This window comes from Ovis canadensis, chromosome 3 (assembly GCF_042477335.2).
Source record: "Ovis canadensis isolate MfBH-ARS-UI-01 breed Bighorn chromosome 3, ARS-UI_OviCan_v2, whole genome shotgun sequence".
Taxonomy (NCBI): domain Eukaryota; kingdom Metazoa; phylum Chordata; class Mammalia; order Artiodactyla; family Bovidae; genus Ovis; species Ovis canadensis.
The window spans coordinates 2,991,707-3,011,277 of record NC_091247.1 but is presented as its reverse complement, the minus strand read 5'-3'; the positions used below and the strand labels follow the sequence as shown (position 1 = coordinate 3,011,277).

The following is a 19,571-nucleotide window of genomic DNA, read 5'->3' as shown; positions in this document are numbered from 1 at the left end:
GACAACAGGTTGCCTTTCCTTGAAGGAAGATTTTTTCTTAAGAAGGAAACAGCTCTCTTCTAATTGGTGTTTTGCGTGTGAACATCTTTAAAGAAGATAAACCTTTGATACTTTTACACAGTCTCCATGAAAACACTGGCGTTTAGCCGCCTTCCCCCCCAACAGCTGGTCCTTGTTTTTGCTCCCTAAGCCTCTGCTACCTGAGCTGGAAACTGCCCTGCTCACCACCTCTCCCTCCTTATCTGCCCCCTCCTCGGCTCTCCAGGGTGGGAGGGCCAGCTGGAATCCAAGCGAGGGGCCCCGCCACGTGGCCAAGGTGCCTGGCGTGTGCCCCGGGGCCCGCCCTCACCTGGCAGTTGAGGCCCGTGTAGCCCTGCGGGCAGCTGCACTTGTAGGCACCGTAGCTGTCCTGGCAGGTGCCGCCGTGCAGGCAGGGCCGAGAGTCACACTCGTTGACATCGTGCTGGCAGTAGCTGCCAGTGAAGCCGGGTGGACACAGGCAGGTGAAGGAGTTGATGCCGTCCACGCAGGTACCGCCGTTGAAGCAGGAGCTGGAGGTGGGCAGGCAGCAAGGGGGTGGTGAGTTGGGGGCAGGACCCTGCCCAAGCAGGTACGTCTATGCCAGCACCCTCACCACCAATCAGGGTGGCCACAGGGGTCTGGGTGCCAGGACAGGCCAGCAACACCCTGGCTGACCTCAGGGAGGCCAGTAGGAGTCCCAGGGGACCCCAGACTCTCACACCACACCACACTCCTTCCTCTGCCCTCTTTAGAACTCATGCTGAGAGGAGCTTCATCTTGCACACAGGTGTGTCACGATCAAGGCAAAAATGAGCAGAAACCAGACCGCGTGGGAGATAAACGCTAGAAACGGGATAAGTGTGACGGTCCATGCCGAGCTTCCTGGCAGCCAAGGCAAATAAGGACACACGCCAGTTACGAGGTCCCCGGCTGATGGAAGGAGGAACAGCAGTTCCTGAGGATAAACCACAGGGCTCCTGCTTCTAAGCCACAAGGGAGAATGGACAACGGCCCTTTCAGGAGGAGCGGTGTCTCACACTGGCAACAAGTGCCCGCCCCCAGGTGGACACCCGCTGGGTACACAGGTCTGCCGGCGCTGTGCATGGCCCGTAGCCGGCTGCATGCAGCCGCGGCCCCTCGCACCTCTCCGTGCAGTCGGGCGTGTTGTTCTCGCAGTGGATGCCACTGAAGCCCGTGGGGCAGGTGCAGGTGTAGCCGTCCACGCAGTCGGTGCAGTTGGCGCCGTTGCGGCAGGGATTGCTGGCACACTCGTTGATGTCCTCCTCGCAGAAGGCACCCTGGAAGCCGGGCAGGCAGTCGCAGAAGGCCGTGTTGATGCCGTCTGTGCAGGAGCCCCCGTTGTGGCATGGGTCTGCGAGGGGACCGGAGGGCAGGCCTGAGAGCTGGGCACCACCCCTCTGCCAGGGCGACCAAAACTCTGGGCTCCTGGCACTGCCCCCAGGGTGTTCCGCAGGGAGCCCAGTCCAGCAGGCTGCATTGTGAGCTTGGGGGTCTATGCTACCCCACGAGCTCCTGGTCCCCAGGCCATAAAGGCTGGCAGGCTTAACAGTGAGACCCACACAGGCCGTGGCCACAGACTTCCCTGCCTGCTGGTAATGCCAGATGAGGTACTTGGCCTCTCTTGGACCCCAGGTGGCATGAGCCCCATTCCTCAGGGGTCATGACAAGAACTAGGTTAAGAGCCACGCTGGGTGGGGCAGCTGCGGCTCTGGGGAGAGAAGCCCGGGAGTCCGGCTGGGAGATGCTAGGATGGACGAGCTGGGGGCCCATCAGCCTGGCACCACAGCCCCGGAACTGCCCGCGACCACCTCGCTGGTCTCCAGCGGCCACCTAGCCCCGCCCCAGCACTTCCTCCAGCCTCCAACCAGGCGCCCTTCTGAAAGGTCCCGCTGGATCGAGAGGGCTGCCGGCGCCAAGCCTGCACCCGGGTACTGCCCTGCCCAGCCTCTCACGTGACCCTGGCACGTTCCCTGCCCTGCGCCCGCCTGGCGACATGGGTCTGGACGTCTCAGAGGCGGGCGGGGCCGGCCAGCCACTCACTGGGCCGGCAGTCGTCGATGTCCGTCTCGCAGTTGCGCCCCGTGTAGCCCGCCTGGCAGTGGCAGCGGTAGCCGCCGTTGGTGTTCTGGCAGGAGGCGCCCGCGCGGCACGGGCTCTTCACGCACTCGTTGATGTCGATCTCGCAGGTCTGCCCTGGGGAAGGGGACGGGGGAGCCGCTGGCTCAGCCAGTACCCACAGGGCACTGCCCGCCCCCCCCCCCCGGAGCAGGCCCTCTACCGCCGCAGGGCGACCCTCTGGGGGTGTCCAGGGAAGGGGGGCTCTCCAAAGTGCTGCCCCCTGACTTGGGGCCAAGCAGGAGACAGATCTTCAAGCCTGGGAGGACCCTACAGCCCACTGGTTCATTCCCCAAGGACGGGGGCTCACTAGCAAGAGTCGCCTGAAGCCCCTGACCCTCCCCACCCCCGTCCCCCCGGCCCCTGGGCTCACCCTGCCAGCCCGTGGCCCCCGAGCCTCTCCGAGCTTCCCCACCCCATCCCCCTGGGCTCACCCTGCCAGCCCGTGGCCCCCGAGCCTCTCTGAGCTTCCCCACCCCATCCCCCTGGGCTCACCCTGCCAGCCCGTGGCCCCCGAGCCTCTCCGAGCTTCCCCACCCCATCCCTCTGGGCTCACTCTGCTAGTCCGTGGCCCCCGAGCCTCTCTGAGCCTCCCCCCACCCAGTACCAGTGTCCCCTGGACTCCCCCTGCCAGCCCATGGCCCCCAAGTCTCTCCAAGCCTCCCTATGTCCCCCCACCCCCTGGACTCACCCTGCCAGCCCGTGGGGCAGGCGCAGGAGAAGCTCTCATAGTCCTCTGACTCCCGACACTCACCACCATTTCTGCAGGGCCCGGGGGCACACGGGGCCAGCACCACCTCACACGTGGCCCCTGGGAGGGAGGGGCAGAGTGATGAGCCCTCCGGGAGCCCCGGCCAGAGGCCAATGCCCCAGGCAAGTCCTGACAGAGGCCCCGGCAGCCACCGTCAACGGGTGGTTCTACCATCAAAGCACATCTGGTTGCCCTGCGTGGGGGGCGGGGGCGGGGACATACAGCGGGGCACCAGGACCCTGGCTGTGTGAGCGCCTGGCTGTGTCAGCGCCTGAACGTGAACCAGGGGAACCCTGGGCCCCCACAGGCTGGGGGAATGGCCTGGGCCCCACCACCCGATAGTGCCAGGAGCAAGGGCTGGACTGGGCCTGACAACCCCCCGACACATGTCACAGGGGCCCTGGACCGGCTCCCAGCCTCGTGCCCTGCTAATGGCAGGGGGCCCCGCACTGAGCTGGCGACCTGGGAGCTGAGTCCAGGGGTTCGGTGCCTCGGGCGGCTAGTGCCCATCTCGGGAGGCCCCTGAACCAAGGCTGTGACTGCAGGGAACATGCCAGCCTCAGCCCTCAGGATGGCTGCTTATCAGGGGAGCACTGGACACGGCGTCAGGACCCCGGGTGGGAGCGGGAGTCTGCCTGGACCCCGGCACTCCAGGTGACCTTTCCTCTCTGAGAGCCCAACGCGGGGTTTCCTGTTTACGGCCCACGGGGCCATGTCCCGAGCCCGCGAGGAAGCGTTATCTTCCCGGCCGCCCATTATCTCCCCGGCCCGCGGGGGTGACTGTCCCGGGCCTTTCATTCTATCGGTTTCCACAGTGACCCCAGCCAGCAGGAAATTCGCCAGGGTTTCCGACAATTGTGCAGAGGGAAGCAGGAAGCGGGCGGACGGGAAGCGGGTCAGCACAGGCTGGCCCCTCCCCGCCGGCGCGTCCGAAAGGGGCTCGGGTGCGCCCTGGGCGGCCACCGGGGAGGGGGCGTTTCCTCACCGGCGGAGGAGAGAAAGTCCAGGTCCCCAGCTTTGGTCAAAGAAAACACTGCTCGGGCCACAGGCCGCCGGTGTCGTGAGAACTGCAGTCACGGGCCCCACCCCTGACCATGGGGGCCTCTCAGGACTGTCCCCAACGGCAGCACCCCCTGCCCCATCCCCGGGGGGCCTGGTGGCCTGAGCACTCGTGACTTCCATTTTTTAACACTTGCCAAATCTCTCCTTAGGAGGGGACCCACATCCCGCCTCCCCCAGCTGGGCCAATGGCGGCAGCTGAGATGCCAGGGACCCGTCTCCCGCCACTCTCAGCAGGAACACAGGGCTCCTTGTTTCCCCACACAAAGAGGGCCCACCATCAAAGGGCTCCCTCAGGCCTCGCCAGCGATGGGGAGGGCAGCCTGGCCCCCCTACCCCCAGGGCAGCCTGAACGGCAGGCGGGGAGGCTGACAGCCCAGACCCAGCTTCGCCGCCAAGGGGGCCACCTCCCAGGCAGGTCCCCCAAGTAGGGACTTGCTTGTGCTCAAATATTCTCCCAGGCACCTGGTTATTTTATAAGCAAAGACACCTGCAGGGCAAGGCCCTAATGCAGCCAGGCCTAAGGCTCGGAGTACAGAGCAGGGCCTTCTGGGATGCCTGCAGAGGGATGCAGACAAGGCCAGCCCAGGAAGGCCGCCTCTCACCTCAGCCACCTGAGCCACCTGCCGAGGCCCCGCCCCTGCCCTCCAGGCCCCGCCCCTGCCCTCCAGACCAGCCCACATCACAGGCCCCGCCCCTGCCCTCCAGGCCCCGCCCCTGCCCTCCAGACCAGCCCACACCACAGGCCCCGCCCCTGCCCTCCAGGCCCCAAGCGCACAGCCCCAGGCCCCGCCCATACCTGTGTAGGGCAGGAGGCAGTTGCATTTGTACCCTGCCACGTCATCGATACACGTGCCCTGGTTCAGACACGGGTTGGACGCACACTCGTTGATGTTGGTCTGGCAGTTGGGCCCTGGAGAGAGAGAAAACACGGTCGGTGTAACCGTCACTCCAGGTACTATGGCCAAGTTCTGCCTGGCATGGAGAAAGAGCCCTGCACTGAGCCTGGGGCCTGGGAACCCACACCAGCCGGCCCAGGAGCCACGGGGGTTCTCGACGGCTGGCGTGTGTCCGGGCTCCATGAGGCCCCCAGGGCTTGCGCTGGGACCAGGAGCCCCCGTCCCACTCACCACTGAAGCCCTCCCGGCAGGCGCACACATAGCCGCTGGTCATGTCCTTGCAGGTGCCTCCGTTGACGCAGGGGTTCGACTCACACTCATCGTTGTTGACGTCACAGTTGGCCCCACTCCACCCGGGGTCACAGTCACACTTGTACCTGCAGAGGCAACCACACGGCAGCTCAGGTGTAGCCAGAGAGGGCGGGGCCTAGGCTGGGAGCAACCCAGACTCTGCCACCGTCTTACAACCTGATTAGATGGAGACACTGGTCCACTCTGACCCTTGGAGTCCTTTAAACGACTTTAAATAGCCGCCTCGACTAAGACAGTGGTAAGGGTTTGGGACAGTGCCCAGTTCAGAGCAGTGGTCAGGAGACCATCCACTGTTCACTTGCTGTGTAAACCTGAACAGGCTGCTTACCCTCTCTGTGCAAAATGAGGGTGTGTGGTCCCTGCCATGTCCATCACCCCATTTAGATAGAGCCAGTGCCAGGCACGTAGTGGGTGTCGGAAACTAAAAATCAGCTTCTCTACACTCTAATATTCTGGCACCACATATATGCGCAGGGTTCCCACACCAGGTGGGTGGCCCGCAACCCAGTCCTGGCCCTAAGTGCCTGGAGTCAGCACAGACTGTCCCCCACCCCCCAGAGAGGGCTGGGACCCACCAGACTGGCCCCAGGTCAGACACTAACCCCAAGCCCCAAGTTGTCACCTCTACTTCTGACCAAACAGCCAGGAACCAGACCTCTTCCTCTGAAATTTGCAGAAACGGCTCACGAAACTCAGAAAAACTGTTTGACTTACTAGATCAATGGTTTACTATAAGCAGGGAAACTTGGAACAGCCCAATGGAAGAGACGTATGGGGCCAGGGATGGGGAAGGGCTCAGAGCTGGTCCCCGCCCCATCCCAGCACCTGTTCGCCAACCCGGAAGCTCTCTAACTCCCGCACTTGGCCTTTTTATGGAGGCTTCCTCACACAGGCGTGACTGAATAAGTCACTGGCCGTTGGTGATTAACTTGCACTGCAGCCCCTCTCCCGTCCTCACGGTCAGGGTGGGACGGAAGGCCCCAGACCCCAGCCTCAGCCTCGGATGACCTTAGCAGCCTCCTTACGAAGCTCAGTGGTGGTTTACTTGCTAAGTCGTGTCCGGCTCTCGCAACCCCATGGACTAGCCTGCCAGGCTCCTCTGTCCATGGGATTTCCCAGGCAAGAATCCTGGAGTGGATTGCCATTTCCTTCTCCAGGGGATCTTCCTGACCCAGGAATCGAACCTGGGTCCCCTGCATTGCAGGCTGATTCTTTACTACTGAGCTGTGGCCCAAAGGGGCTCAGACACGACCCAAGACACCCCTTCCACTCTCAGATATCTCAGAGATTTCACCTCTGGCCTGCTGCCTTGGCACGGATACGTTCCCCGGGCACACACGGAGCCGAGGGCAGTGCTGGGCTCAGACCAGGAGCCGAGTGAGCGCCCGTGCACGGCACCCTTCAGGGCTCCCACAGCAGACCCGTCCTTGGGGAGCACCTGGCTGCTCCACCCAAGACCCGCTGGCTCCCCACCCCCACACCCCCTGCCCCCAGGGTGGGGCTCCGAGGACGCACCCATTGAGGCTGTCGCGGCAGGCCCCGTGGATGCAGGGGTTGCTGCTGCACTCGTTGACCTCAGACAGGCAGGTGGGATCGTGGTAGCCCTCCGGGCAGCGGCAGGTGAAGCCGTTGATGCCGTCCTCGCAGGTGCCCCCGTTGTGGCAGGGGCTGTCCGCGCACTCGTCAATGTTGATGTTACACATGCTCCCTGTGGGTGGCCCGGCAGCTCAGACACCAGGAGTGGGAGAGGGGTCGGGCTCCCTGCCCTCGGAGCCTCAGTCTCCCTCTCCGTGAGCAACCCCTCCCCCCACTCCATCCCAGGCCCTCCCAAGGTTCAGACTCTCACCGACACAAGCTCTGCTCCCAGGACCCAGGGCCCACGTTGGGCGCGCTCGGGGCAGAGGGCAGCATGTGCACCAGGCGCCTGGCCCCACTGCGGGCCTGCCGGGCTGCTTCTCACCCGGCATGCCAGGCTCAAGGGTGTCCATCCCAGCATCAGCCAGACCCACCCCCACCCCCGTTCCTTCCAGAGCCTCTGCCGCCAGCTGCCAAGGCTGCTGGCCTGAGAGCTGGGTCCCCACAGTCCCGAGACCCTGACCTGCGAGCGCAGCTTCAGCCCCTGAATCAAGGCTCTGACGCGGGCGGGAGGGCAGAGCCCTCTGCAGGCCCCCGAATCCTGGGCAGCTCACCTGTGTAGCCCGGCTCACACGCACACTCGTAGCCGTCAATCTTGTCCAGACACGTGCCGGAGTCGCAGGGGTTGCTTGCGCAGTCGTCCAGGTTGATCTCGCAGTTGGGTCCTGGGGGTGGGAGACCGGAGGAGGTCACGCGCTCCTGCTCGCTCATCCGCAGCTCCACCTACCCCCCCCAACCCCGCACCAGCCCGGGGCCGGGCACCTGTGGTCCCCTTGAGGCAGAAGCAGAGGTAGGAGTTGTCGCGGTCCTGGCAGGAGCCCCCGTGGCGGCAGGGCTGGCTGTGGCACTCGTTGATGTTGGTCTCGCAGTGGTGGCCCGTGTAGCCCGGCTGGCACAGGCAGCTGAAGGTGGCCACGCCGTCCTTGCAGGACCCGTAGTGGCAGGGGTCGGGGTCACACTCGTCGATGTCCACCTCGCAGTGGGGCCCCGTGTAGCCTGCAGGGGCGGGGGGCCACTCTCTGGGTTACCAGGCTGTCCAGGACACCATCAAGCAGACCCAGGGTCCTCTTGTTCCCACCAGGGAAGCCTGGGGGTGTCTGGGGCGCGCCCCCCACCTGCCTGGGGTCAGAGACGCACCCTGCTCTTGTTCCCCTCCAGACTGAGGGGTCACCCCCCAGCCTCAGCCTCCGACCAGCCCCTTCCCTGGACCCCACCGTCTGCTTCTGCCCCCCACTTGGCCCGGGGTCGCAGCCCCGCACCTTCTGTGCACATGCAGGTGTAGGTGTTGGGCCCGTCCAGGCACTTAGCACCGTTCTTGCAGGGCGTGCTCGCACACTCGTCCACGTCATACTGGCACAAGTGCCCGGTGAAGCCTGTGGCCGAGGAGGGGATGGCGGTCGGATGCCAGGGGCACAACGGCACCACAGCCAAGCCCTGGCTGGCCAAGGTCGGGGGGCGGGGGGCGCCTGGGAGGGCCCCACAAGAGTGCTTTGGCCAGGGCTGGGCAAACGGCAAATGCCCGTATCCTTTCCTCGCCCTCTTTCAGAGCACACCCCTGGGGTCCTGGCCCTCCTGCCCTGCCCCCTTCAGAGGAGGCTCAGCCCAAGATGGACAGTTGCCATGGCTACAGCCGGGCTGGGCTGAGAATTCGGTTCCCGGCTAGGCGTCTGGGACAGTCGATTTGCATCTCAGAAGGTCCAGGGCTCTGACCCCCAACACCTCCCCGGGCCTGGCGTCCCCCAGCTCTTCCCTGCGACAGACTCGGGGCCCTCACAGGCTCCATAGGCCCTCCTAGCCATCACATCCACTGCCGCAGGCAGAGGCAGGCGGGCGCGGCAGGCAGAGGCAGGCGGGCGCGGCAGGCCGGCCCTCCTCCCGCCGGGGCACGAAGGCAGGAAGGGAGGTCTCTGGGCCCCGGGCTTCTCAGCGAGGTGGGGGCCAGGAACCCTGCCCGGCCCAGCTTTGTCCTCTGGGGGCTGAAAACCAACCCACCCCCGCCTCCCCACACTCCGGAGGTGAGGCTCTTACGGGCCCTCCCCACCATGGGGGACCTGACCGGCCTTGGCACAGGGGCAGGGTGGGCGGCGGGGCCCAGGCTCACCCGTGGGGCACTCGCACACGAACTCGTTGATCTTGTCCAGGCAGCGGCCGTTCTGCAGGCAGGGGCTGCTGGCGCACTCGTCCGTGTTCACCTCGCAATGCAGGCCCTCGTAGCCTGGCGGGAGCGGGCTGGTCAGCAACCTGCTCCCCGGGGCCGACCCAGCCGCCCCGCGCTCACCTGCTCTTCACTGTGCCCGGAGACCAAGCTCGAGCCTCCCCAGATAACTGTGGGAAGGCTGCAGCCTGGGCGGGCACGGAGGCCAGGGGCAGAGGCGATGCGGCTTCCCCACTCCCAGGGTCGGGCGGGCGGCTGGCCGCGTACCAGGCATGCAGATACACTGGAACTCCCCGATCTGGTCCAGACAGGTGGCGTCGTTCTGACACGGGTTCGATACACACTCGTTGACGTCGATCTCGCAGCGCGGGCCGGTGTAGCCCTGCAGACACTGGCACTCGAACGAGCCCAGCGTGTTGATGCACTTGCCCGCGTGCTCACAGGGGTTGGCACCTGGTGGGGGCGGCGGGGGGTGGATGCGGCATGGGTAAGGGGCTGCTCTGGGAACCCTAGCCTCTGGAACAGTCGGGGGTGTGCCTGCCTCCCCCATCAGACCCGCCTCCCCCCATCGGACGACTTCCAACAGGTTCCCCAGCACCCTGGCTGCCCGTACCCAGCGAGCACTCGTCCACATCCTGGCTGCAGGCCGGCCCCGTGTACCCCGAGGGGCAGGTGCAGATGGCCTTGCCGTTGACGGGGTTGGTGTCGCAGTTGGCGCCCTCGTTGCAGGGGTTGCTGATGCAGGCATCATTCAGGTGGCACAGCAGACCTGGGCACGGCGGCAGGGGTCAGCGGGAACACCGACTGCCCACACCCGGCTCCCCAGGGAGGGCCCCCGCCAGGACACAGCCAGCGACCCTGTGGAGGGCCCTACAACGCCAGAGCTCTTCCGGGAGGCTCGTGGCCGGCCGCTTCACTCCAGGAGGCCCCTCCTGGGGCTCCCCCCTTACGGGCCCCACAAAGCTGCAGTGTGAGGCCCCTCGCCCAGGCCTGACCCCCCAGGGCCCCCCGCCTGGGGGCAGGCCGGGCGCTCACCCGTGCGGCCGTGGGGACACTCGCAGTAGAAGGAGGCCACGCGGTCGTGGCAGGTGGCGCCCCGGAAGCAGGAGGCGCTGGCGCAGTCGTCAATGTTCTCGCTGCAGTCCGCGCCCGTCCAGCCGTTGACGCACACGCAGCTGTAGTCGCCGTGGGTGTTGTGGCAGGTGCCGCCGTTCTGGCAGGCATTGGGCATGAGCTGGCACTCATCCACGTCCTCTGTGCAGTACTGACCTGCGGGGGGCCGGGACGGTTGGTGCCTCCAGCCCCCTCCGCCAAGCCAAGACCCTCACCTCGACCAGGAAGTCTTCCTGACTTCCTCCAGCCCCGCCAGCCAGAGCCAGCCTTTCCCCGGCACCCCTGGCACCTGGGGGCTCTTGCCTGGCCGCTCCGTGGGCACAGGTGCACTGGGGTCCACGCTCACCTGTGGGCAGGGCCTGCACCCTGCTGGCCAGCATCCCTGTGTCTTGGCCAGCAAGCTGGCCTCAAACTGGGGACCTGACTGTGGCCAGGCCAGCCTGGGGCCAGGCTGCAAATGGCTCACACAGATGGGCTGGTGCCACCCACGTCTGTGCTGCTCCAGGGGGTTTGGGGGGGCCTCAGACCCTGGCGGGGGGGCAGTCAGCTGCAGGTCACAGCATCCTTCCCGTCCCATATCTCAGCTCCCTTCTGCCTGCCCCCCACGGGGACAGACTCCAGGGGCAGAGGTGCCCCCTGAGCCGCCCGCTGTGCACACCTGTCCACTCCGGGGGGCAGCGGCAGTTGTAGGTGTTCACGCCGTCCACACAGGCGCCTCCGTTCTTGCAGCTGTTCCCTGGACAGTCGTCAATGTTTTCCTCGCAGTTCTGGCCAGTGAAGCCTGCAGCAGGGGCCGGTCGCCCGGTCAGGCCTCCCCACGGGGCCAGGCCCTCACCGTCCTGTCACGCTCGCACTGGGCTCTGGCACCCTCCTGGCTGGACCCAGGACACCCTGCTCTGGGCGGAGAGCTGCTCTCCACAGCCTGTCCTGTGACGCCCACCGCCTTGGAGCCCGAGGGGTCCCTGCCCCACACCCCGCCCTCCCCACTCCTGTGACCGGGCCGCACACCCCAGAGCCCACGGTCAGCACATTCCTAAGCGATCATTTTCTAAACGGCCGGCTGAACAGACAGAGACCCACGGTCACAGGCTCCCCGGGGTTCTGTCAGAGAAGACGTCTGCGCTACGGCCTCTGTGACTGGGCACTGCCTGCGGGCCCAGCCCTGTGCTCAGGGTTGTCTGCACACCCCCACGTGCGGCCGTGGATACCCCATTTGATGGGGCAGCACTGGGCCTGGGAGCCCCCTCGCACAGAACTGGAGCAGGGAGACAGAGGGACCCTGGCAGGTAGTCGGGGGTGGGTGTGTGTGCAGGTGCGGCCCCCAGACTTCCCAGAAGCAGAGGCGCAGGCAGGGTGGGAGCCCCCCACCCTCTCCCTGCCCTCTCCCGGCCAGGCCAACTTCTGCAGCACCCCCTCCACGTCCAGTCAGTTAGCTATTAATCCGTTCGACTCCTGCTGGTTCAATAATCAACCCAGAAAGGTGCGTCTGGCAATAGCCAAACCTGCAGCCAGTTACTAATTAATGCCCCTCCCAGGGCGCCTTTGGACCCCCTCCTGCCCCTCTCTCGGAGGCCCCCCCCACTGGAGCCTGGCGCCCACACTCCAGTCCCTCCTGCGTGCGGCAGGCCTAAAGCGCCGCCTCTCCCCAGCCTCAGCTCACCTCCGGCCGGTGGGGCTGCACCTGCTCCACGCGTGCAGCCCCCTCTGCCAGGCCCCCACGCCTCCCACCGGCCCCCCCAGCCCGCACCACAGCCCCTCCTGACCCTGGGGTCACACAGCCAACCCCCCTCAGGAAGACATCTGAACCCAGACGCTGAAACAGCCACATAGCCCAGCCGGGCAGTGGGTAGTGCCGGGGCGGGCAGGTGGCGAGGGGAGAATCAGGGACCGGAAATGCACACGCCTGGCGTCTGCACGCAGAGGCAACAAGCCCGGGGCTTGCGGGCGGGAAAAGCACTTCCTCTTTGCAAGGGCCGGGCTGGGCCAAGGGCCGTGTGGGGGCCAGAGCGACCTTTGGGTCAGTCCTGGGTCAGCCGGACCCTGGGTCCTCCCCTCTCCAGCAACCCAAACCCCACCGACCCCACCGACCCCACCTCCTCGTCGCCCCGCCCCAAAACTCCCTCCCCTTCCCAGTCCCTGCCTAACCACCCCCATGCAAGTGACAGACTGGAGGCTTTCGAACCTCTTCGTCATTATCAGTATTTTTAGATCAGCAGCAGCAAAACGGACTCAGAAGAAAACTACAGTGGAAAGTCTGGGACCCGAAACAGGAACGGTGGAGCTGCTGGGGGGGTGGGTGGGGCTGGGCCCGCCTGTCACTCCTGCCCCGGCAGTGGGCGACGGGAGAGGCCAGGAGCAAGGGCCCCCACTGTGGGGAGCCATGTGTGAGCCCCGGCCCCCCCGCCCCACCTCCAGGAACCAGGGGAAGCCCCGCGGGCGACGCGGGAGAGGGTGCTCCCTGCAGCGGGGAGAGTTCTGTAACGTGGTCCCAGGGGACTCGGGATAAGGGGCCTCCTGGGGGGCCTGGAGGAGGCCGGTGTCCACGGCCTGGGAGACGCGGGGCAGGGGGCCAGGAGAACAGAGCGAGCCCGGAGTGGGCGGAATGCTCAGGCCCTCCCTGGGGGCGGCAGGGTAGGAGCACTAGGGTGTCACAGCAGGCCTGTCCCGGGGCGGCACTTGGTGGGTGGGTGCCCCCATCCCAGAGCGTGCCCCGCACCACCCCCAAGGCTGCCCTCCAACCGCCCGGGCTCGGGTGATACCCCCAGACCCAGCCTGCCCAGCTCCCCGCCCCCTGCATGCTTCCAGCGGGCAGTACCTGGCAGGCAGGCGCACTCGTGGGTGGTGTCCCCCGTGGGGCGGCAGGTGCCCCCGTTCTGGCAGGGGGAGGGGCTGCAGGGCACATAGGGCAGCTCGCAGTGGGGGCCGGTGTGGGTGGGGCGGCAGACGCAGCGGTAGGAGCCGACCTCGTTGAGGCAGGTGCCGCCATGGTGGCAGAGCCCGGGGCTCTGGCTGCACTCGTTGACGTCCTGCCTGCACGTGGGGCCGTGGAAGCCGGGCGGGCAGTGGCAGATATACGACGCCTCAAAGGGCAGGCACTGGCCACCGTTGGCACAGGGGTTGGAGGCGCAGGGGTCGGCCTGCTGGCACGTCTTCCCTGGGGGGGCAGGGGGCGGGGGGTGGTTAGCCGGCCTCCCTGGTTCCTATGAGCTGGAGGCAGCGTCCAGACCTGGACAAGGGGTGAGCCGGGCATGGGCCCAGTGGCATCAGCTCCTCACCACCCAGGGACCCCAACCACTTAGGGGCTGAGTGACCACTGCCGGATGCACAGTAGGCCAGGCCCCCTGGGGAGCTGACCCAGACTGCATCCCTTCTGAGCCAGCGGTGACACCACGGCTCCTGCAGGGGCCGGGGGAGTCTCCTCTTTTCTCACAGAGGCTGCGGCGGGGGGGGTGCCCTCGAGCTGGGAACTGACGCCTCCAGGGCTGGAAAGTGGCATGGGGACCCCAGAGCGGGGACTCTAGGCGATTTCTGGGTCGCTGACCCCCACAGCTGAGCCCAGTCCAGGACTGTCCACGGCCACGTGGACGGGGGGCCGTCACTGGCTGTGTGGGTGGCTGGGGGAAGGCCACTCCATCCCCGCACCCCCGGGGTCCTCACCTGACCAGCCCGGGGGACAGAGGCACTTGTACTCGGTGAGCGTGAGCAGGTCACAGGTGCCGCCATTGAGGCAGGGGCTGGCGAGGCAGGCGTGGTCGCGGGGCGTCAGGCACAGCGGCCCCGAGAAGCCCAGGCGGCAGCTGCAGACATAGTCCACCAGGCCTTCTCGCTCCGTCGTGTGGCACGTCCCGCCGTTCTTGCAGGGGGCGCTGAGGCAGGGGTTGGGGGCCTGGCATTGCTGGCCCGCAAAGGCCCCGCTGCATCTGTGGCAGACACGCCAGGGTGGTGAGCGCCCACTCCCTAGCTAGCCCGCCACCAGCCCCGGCATCCATGGGGGTCCCCCTCCCAGGCAGCGGCCCCCCTCAAAGGGCCCGGGGAGGTTCTGGGACCACAGTGGGGGTCACTGCCCAATATCACCAGGTGCCAAGCGCCACTGAGCTCTCCACTTTCAAGTGGTTACTATTACATCAAGGGAATTTCATGTCCGTAAAAACAGTGATTACGTTAATTGGAGACATTAGAGACCAGAGTGTTCGGCGGGCCCCAGAGTCGGTTTCAGAATCCATGGAGGCGTCTGTCTGCACTCGTGAGCCACCGAGAAGGAGCCACGCGGGCGAGACCCAGCCATTCTCCGTGGAAGGGAATGGTGTTCTGTGAAACCTTTTGTTTCAGGGACCTGCCTACTCTATCTCTCTCCAGCTTTTCTGTAACGAATGTGCGTTATTTGGGTAATAAAAGAGTTCGCAGATTGCTCTTCTTTCAGTACGAACACGAGAGCAAACAGGGCAAGGACTGCAGACACCACATGGCCGGGCTCCCACATTGTCACCGACGTGGAACTCTCTCTCGGGGGTCCGACGCGACAGGACCGGGCTACTCGGTGCTCCACCCTCACCCACGCATGGTGCCCGGACGCAGTCTCTCCCTTTCGGGGGCGAAGGCTTCACATCGGATGCCCAGCCCGCTGCACAGCTGGAGAAAGCAGCGGCCAGGAAGACCGCCGCTGTGGCAGGCCCTGTGCCGGCTCCCAGGCTAAGATGGCAGCAGGTGAGCCGGGTGTGGGGGGCACCCTGCCCCCCCCCCGGCCCCAGGCCTGGTCCCAGGCACTCCCCACTGGGAAGGGCTCGGCACCTGCCACCCCCACCCCGGGGCCGCCCTTGGCCACCTGTTGCCTCGGCTTCTCGAGGCACGGCAGTACACTGCCCCCCAGGGTCACCTCGTGGCCTTGCGCTCGAGGGAAAGCCCAGGAGGGGCTCTGGGACCAGCCAGGCCTCCCTCTTCCCAGAGGCAGAGCCTCTGGGGTGGAACGCGCCCGCGGCCCCCAGCCTGCAGCGGCCTGGGAAGGCAGCCCTGACGCTGGGCCCATAGCCCCGGGCGCCGCTGGGCGGGGCCCCCACCCCCGCCGGGCAGCCACGAGGGCCCTGGGGGAAGAGAGGGCCCTCCTGGGCTCCAACCACCCTACCTTCCCGAGACCCCCCCGCCCGAGCGGGGCTGCTCCGTGGGGTTTACGCCTTCACTCCAGGACCCCTCACCCCCGACAAATGCCAGCCCGCCGGGGCCCCTCCCTCCTCTCCTGCACAAAGCTGCGCAGGGAAGGGGGTGGGGGATCCGTGAGGAGCTGGGGCTTTCCTGAGGCTGTGGCTTGGGCAGGGCGCGCGAGGAGAACGCAAAATGGCCAGTCTGGACCACCATCTGTCGCCTGAAGCCAAAAGTCCCAAACCAACTGGCTTAAAGAAAACCAGCTGCCCTTCTGGGAGGGGCGCAGGGGAGGTAACTCAGGCCTGAGCCGGGGCTCCAGCCCAGCCGGCTCAGGGAGAGGGAGGAGGACGGGTGTGGCTGGCTCCTCTCTGGGGGCACAGACCCCGGGGAGCACCCCCTGTGTGACCGGCACCCTGGCACCCCAGGCCCTGGGAGGGCCACACCCTGGAGCCTGGGGAAGGTGGCGTGGCCCGCACTGAGCGTGGATCCAGTTACAGGCCGCCTGGTCCCAGCCTGAGTGGCACTGGGAACCCAGAGCCCTGGAGGGGAGGGGGGAGACCCAGGAGGTAGCCCCTCCCCCACCTCTCAATGCCCTCCATTGTCGAGCAGGAGCTGGCCACCACTCCCGTTGGAGAAAAGGCTTTTTTTTTTTCCCAGCTACTGAAGAGCAGGCAGAAAGTGGGAGCCGGACAGAGGACGCTTGGTCATCAAAGCGGGGTGGGAGCCCGCCTGCCCTGTCCACACCTAGCTCCAAGGCGTGGGAAGCCCACCCAGGTGGGTGAGGTGAGGCAGGCCTGCCCCATGGCCTGGGGGAAACGCACACAAGGCTGCCCAGGGCGTCCTCCGTGTGGGCTCCATCTTCATCACTGGTCTGGTTCAGCAGCGTTCCCAAGTGGACCAGAAAGGCCCCACCAGGGTGCACAACCCTCCAGCCTCCAGCCACGGGGCAGTGTGTCCCTGAACCCCACCCCAAGCCCGTCCTGAATGGGGAGCCTAGCGCAGAAGCCTGTGGGAGAATCCACCTGGATCGAGAGCATCCCGGCCAGGGAGGCTGCATGAATTACAGCGAGAGGAAAAGCGCGCCCAGTAAATCAGGCTGCAGCAGCAGGGACAAAGGGCGGCTGGGGAGCAGGTGCGCCTGTGGCCAGGGACGCGGGCAGCAGCTGCTCCCGGCCGGCGCAGTGGCGGCTGCCAGCCCCAGCGGGTGGGGGGCAGGGCAGGAGCCAGGGAGGCTCCTCCGCGGGGGGAAGGCAGCGGCTGAGGGGGCCTATTGTCCTCCCTGCTCCCGCCCAGGCCTGGCGGACGCTGCTGTGAAGGCACGCTGCCCATGCGGGCCGGCTCCAGGGCTGGGCCTGGCCACCGTCCACCACGAACACCCCAGCAGGGGGAGGGGCAGGGCAGCGAGGGAGCGGCAGCCTGGGGGGGGGGGGTTGCCGCTGAGGCAGGTGCTCGGCGCGGGGGTGGGGGGGTGCTAGGTACAAGCAGGGCCTGGCTTAGCTCCATGGGAGGACGCCCAGGGCAAGGTTGGTCTTGAGGAGGGCGGGGGTGGGTAGGCAGGGTCGGGGGGCCTCACAGCCCATCACAGAGGCCTGTCCCTGCTCTGGGCGGCCTCCGGCCATGCCCCCCTTCGCCTAGACGTGTCCCCACCTGTCCCCCACCCTGGCTGCAGTGCTGGGGTTTCCTGGGGAGGCACCCATGGCCCCCGCACTTCCCTGAGAAGGTGGAGGAGGGCCCGTGAGGCTGCTCAGATGCGGCCAGTCTGCCGGGACCAGCGACCAAGTCCCTCGTGGCCATTCGGTCCTGAACACCTGTCCTGGCAGCTCGGCCTAAGTGCCTGGCAGGGACAGGGGCCCATGCTTGGAGGGCAAAGTCGCACCCAACACCTGCCTCAGGATTCCGGGCCAGGGGCCGTCGGGGACCCTGAGGCTGGACGAGAACCGCCCCATGCACCGTGCCACTCAGCTCCTGGCTCCCAGGGGCCCGTGGCAGCTTTCCCTTCCTTGCCCTCCTCTGGAAGGTGGTCTCCCAGTGTCTCCTCCTCCACTCGCCTTCCCTCCGGCCCACACATAGCCTGACGGGGTGTCCTGGCCCACCACGGCCAGCAGCAGAGGGTCAGGTGGGGCTGGGGGCTCCAGAATCAGAGCTGCAGAGAGGCGGCACCCGGAGTTGGGGGTGGCAGGGCAGAACAGCCGCTGGGACGCCCGCCCGCCCAGCCGCCCAGCCACCCACCGGCCTGGAGCTCACTGGAGGCTTCCTCAGTGTTTCCTCCCAGCCGGCTCCTCCCCCCACCCCCCACCCCCTCAGCGCCACTCCATAGAAATGCAGCCCCAGAAGCGTCCAGAGGCAGATGCTGCCTTGACCTTTCACCCCTTCACCCGGGACTAATGCTAAATGGTGCTGTTTTTCTTTCTGAGTTAAGCGGGCCATCTGCCACCCCCAGGGGAGAGATGACAGCTCCCTCTACACGCAGTTCGAAGGCGGGACTCAGCACAGAGGAAGGACCCGCTCGGTCTGCCCTCAAGCAGTCTGTGGTTGAGCAGGGGGGTTGAGTGGGGCAGAGCTGGGTGAGCACAGGGCCCTGGCCGGGTCGGGGTGCGGACTGGGGGTCGTCGGGGGGTGTGCCACCCCGTTCCTTCTGCAGGCCAGACAGAGTCGCCCCAGGGGAGGGGGGGGTCACCACCGATGGATGGGTGAGACAGTCCATCAGAACTTTTGGGAGGCTCTGCGGCACAGATGGGCACTGCCTGCCATGCCTCCGTTTCACGCGAGTCAGGGGACCAAGGGCACAGAAGGCCTGGTGCAGAGGCGGCGTGGGCACCTGGAGCACAGCAGACTCCCACTCTAGCCAACACTGCTGGATTTGACTTGCACGCAGTTCACCGACGTGTCCCTGGGGACACGGTGGCTCCACCAGGGTCCGTGTACCTGCTTAAGGGAAGCCGTGGGGGACACAGGGCTCCCCAGCACCGAGGGCCCCACTCGACCCTGCCGCCTGAGGCCTGGGATATCAGCGCAAGAGCCGGTAACCCATGGCTGGAGGCCACGTCTGCAGGCCCAGGGCCTATGCCCCAAAGGTGGGCAGGGACCGTGCCACCCAATACGGACAGGGACAGCTCTGCAGGTCCCTGCCCCCAGCCATGCAGCCCGTATCCCCGGGGGGCTGAGTCTGGGCCTGGGCTCCTACCCGCTGCAGCTGAAGGCCCTTCCCACCCCCCACGCCTGGCCCTAGCTCTGCCTGCAGTGGGGTGCCTGCTAGAAGACCCTCCCCACACCAGCACTGCCTCGCTCACAGGCTTTCTGCCCAGGATCCTCCAACAAACACAATGTTACTGGGGCCCCGAAGAGAGGGGCCAGGGAGCACGGATGGCTCGTCAGAGTCCCCCCCTCCTCCCCAGAGGTGGTCCAGGATGCTAAACAAAGACCACTAAGGCCCACCACCAGGCAGGCAGGCCCGCCCACCTCGGGGCAGCTTGACCGGGAGGTTCTCAGACCCCCAGCCCAGCCCAGGCAACTGGGGCCACCTGCAGACCGGGTGGAGTGAGGCTCCTGCCCACTTATGGAACAGGAAGACTGAGGCCAGGAGACAGGGGGGTGCATTGGACAGACTCTGAGCCCCCAGCTCCTCCCTCAGAGGGGGCGGGGTCAAGGAGTCCACTTGTGCTCCTGGATAAGGCTTGCCAGGGGTCCTGGGCACAGGCTGGTTCAAGGGCCCCAAATGCCAGTGGGGAATCACAGTTTCCAGGAGGCTGTGTTCGTGGCAGGTTGGGGGGTCATGCAGTGACTGGGGGTGGTGCTCAGTGGCCTCTGCTGGCCTCCCTCACTGTGCCCACCCACCATGCCCATGCTGGGGTCCTTCCCCACTGGGCACAACCAGGACAGCTCAGCTGTGAGGAATGGAGCCCCTGGGAGACACAAAAGCCAGGGGTGCCCGGGAACTCCAACAGGCAGTGGGCGGGGCTCCAGGTTTCTCTCAAACCCTCAGCATCCTTGGTCCAGACCGCTGTCTGAGCCATGACTCTGCCGTGCCCCAGGGTACCTGGAAGACAGCCCTCTGCCCTCTCCTGTCTTGGTCCCTTTCTGCTCAGGCAGGGTGTGCTCAGGGCAACCCGGAGCCTGGCCACCCCTGCACGGGTTTGGAGGCCACAGTGTGAGACCTCACTCCACCACCTGCAGCCACAACTGCCCCAGGAAGCGACTGCAGGGACCCGGCTGGAGCCTGGCTGAGCTGCAGTCTGCTTCCAGCCTGCACGGCCGCTGGGCTGGGGCGGCTCAGAGCTGCACGGGGAGGGCGCTGCCCTGGCTCCCAAGCTTTAGGGAGGAGGCGAGCGGCAGCCAGGGCTGCCGAGGAACAGGG

The 19,571-nt window shown here is 66.4% G+C and overlaps 1 protein-coding gene across 1 annotated transcript in view; it reads right to left on the bottom strand.

Moving 5' to 3' along the window:
• NOTCH1 (notch receptor 1) overlaps positions 1-19,571 on the bottom strand; it is a 45,887-nt gene that overhangs the window by 13,077 nt on the left and 13,239 nt on the right. The window contains exons 3-19 of the mRNA XM_069579871.1: positions 13,739-14,001; positions 12,897-13,235; positions 10,740-10,862; positions 10,004-10,237; positions 9,582-9,737; positions 9,236-9,421; positions 8,915-9,028; positions 8,073-8,186; positions 7,576-7,809; positions 7,368-7,478; positions 6,694-6,886; positions 5,098-5,243; positions 4,767-4,880; positions 2,849-2,968; positions 2,083-2,235; positions 1,165-1,393; positions 350-551 (exon numbers count right to left, since the gene is read on the bottom strand). Coding sequence (XP_069435972.1) covers positions 350-551; positions 1,165-1,393; positions 2,083-2,235; positions 2,849-2,968; positions 4,767-4,880; positions 5,098-5,243; positions 6,694-6,886; positions 7,368-7,478; positions 7,576-7,809; positions 8,073-8,186; positions 8,915-9,028; positions 9,236-9,421; positions 9,582-9,737; positions 10,004-10,237; positions 10,740-10,862; positions 12,897-13,235; positions 13,739-14,001 — 3,031 coding nt within the window. The remainder of the gene's footprint in view (positions 1-349; positions 552-1,164; positions 1,394-2,082; positions 2,236-2,848; positions 2,969-4,766; positions 4,881-5,097; positions 5,244-6,693; positions 6,887-7,367; positions 7,479-7,575; positions 7,810-8,072; positions 8,187-8,914; positions 9,029-9,235; positions 9,422-9,581; positions 9,738-10,003; positions 10,238-10,739; positions 10,863-12,896; positions 13,236-13,738; positions 14,002-19,571) is intronic.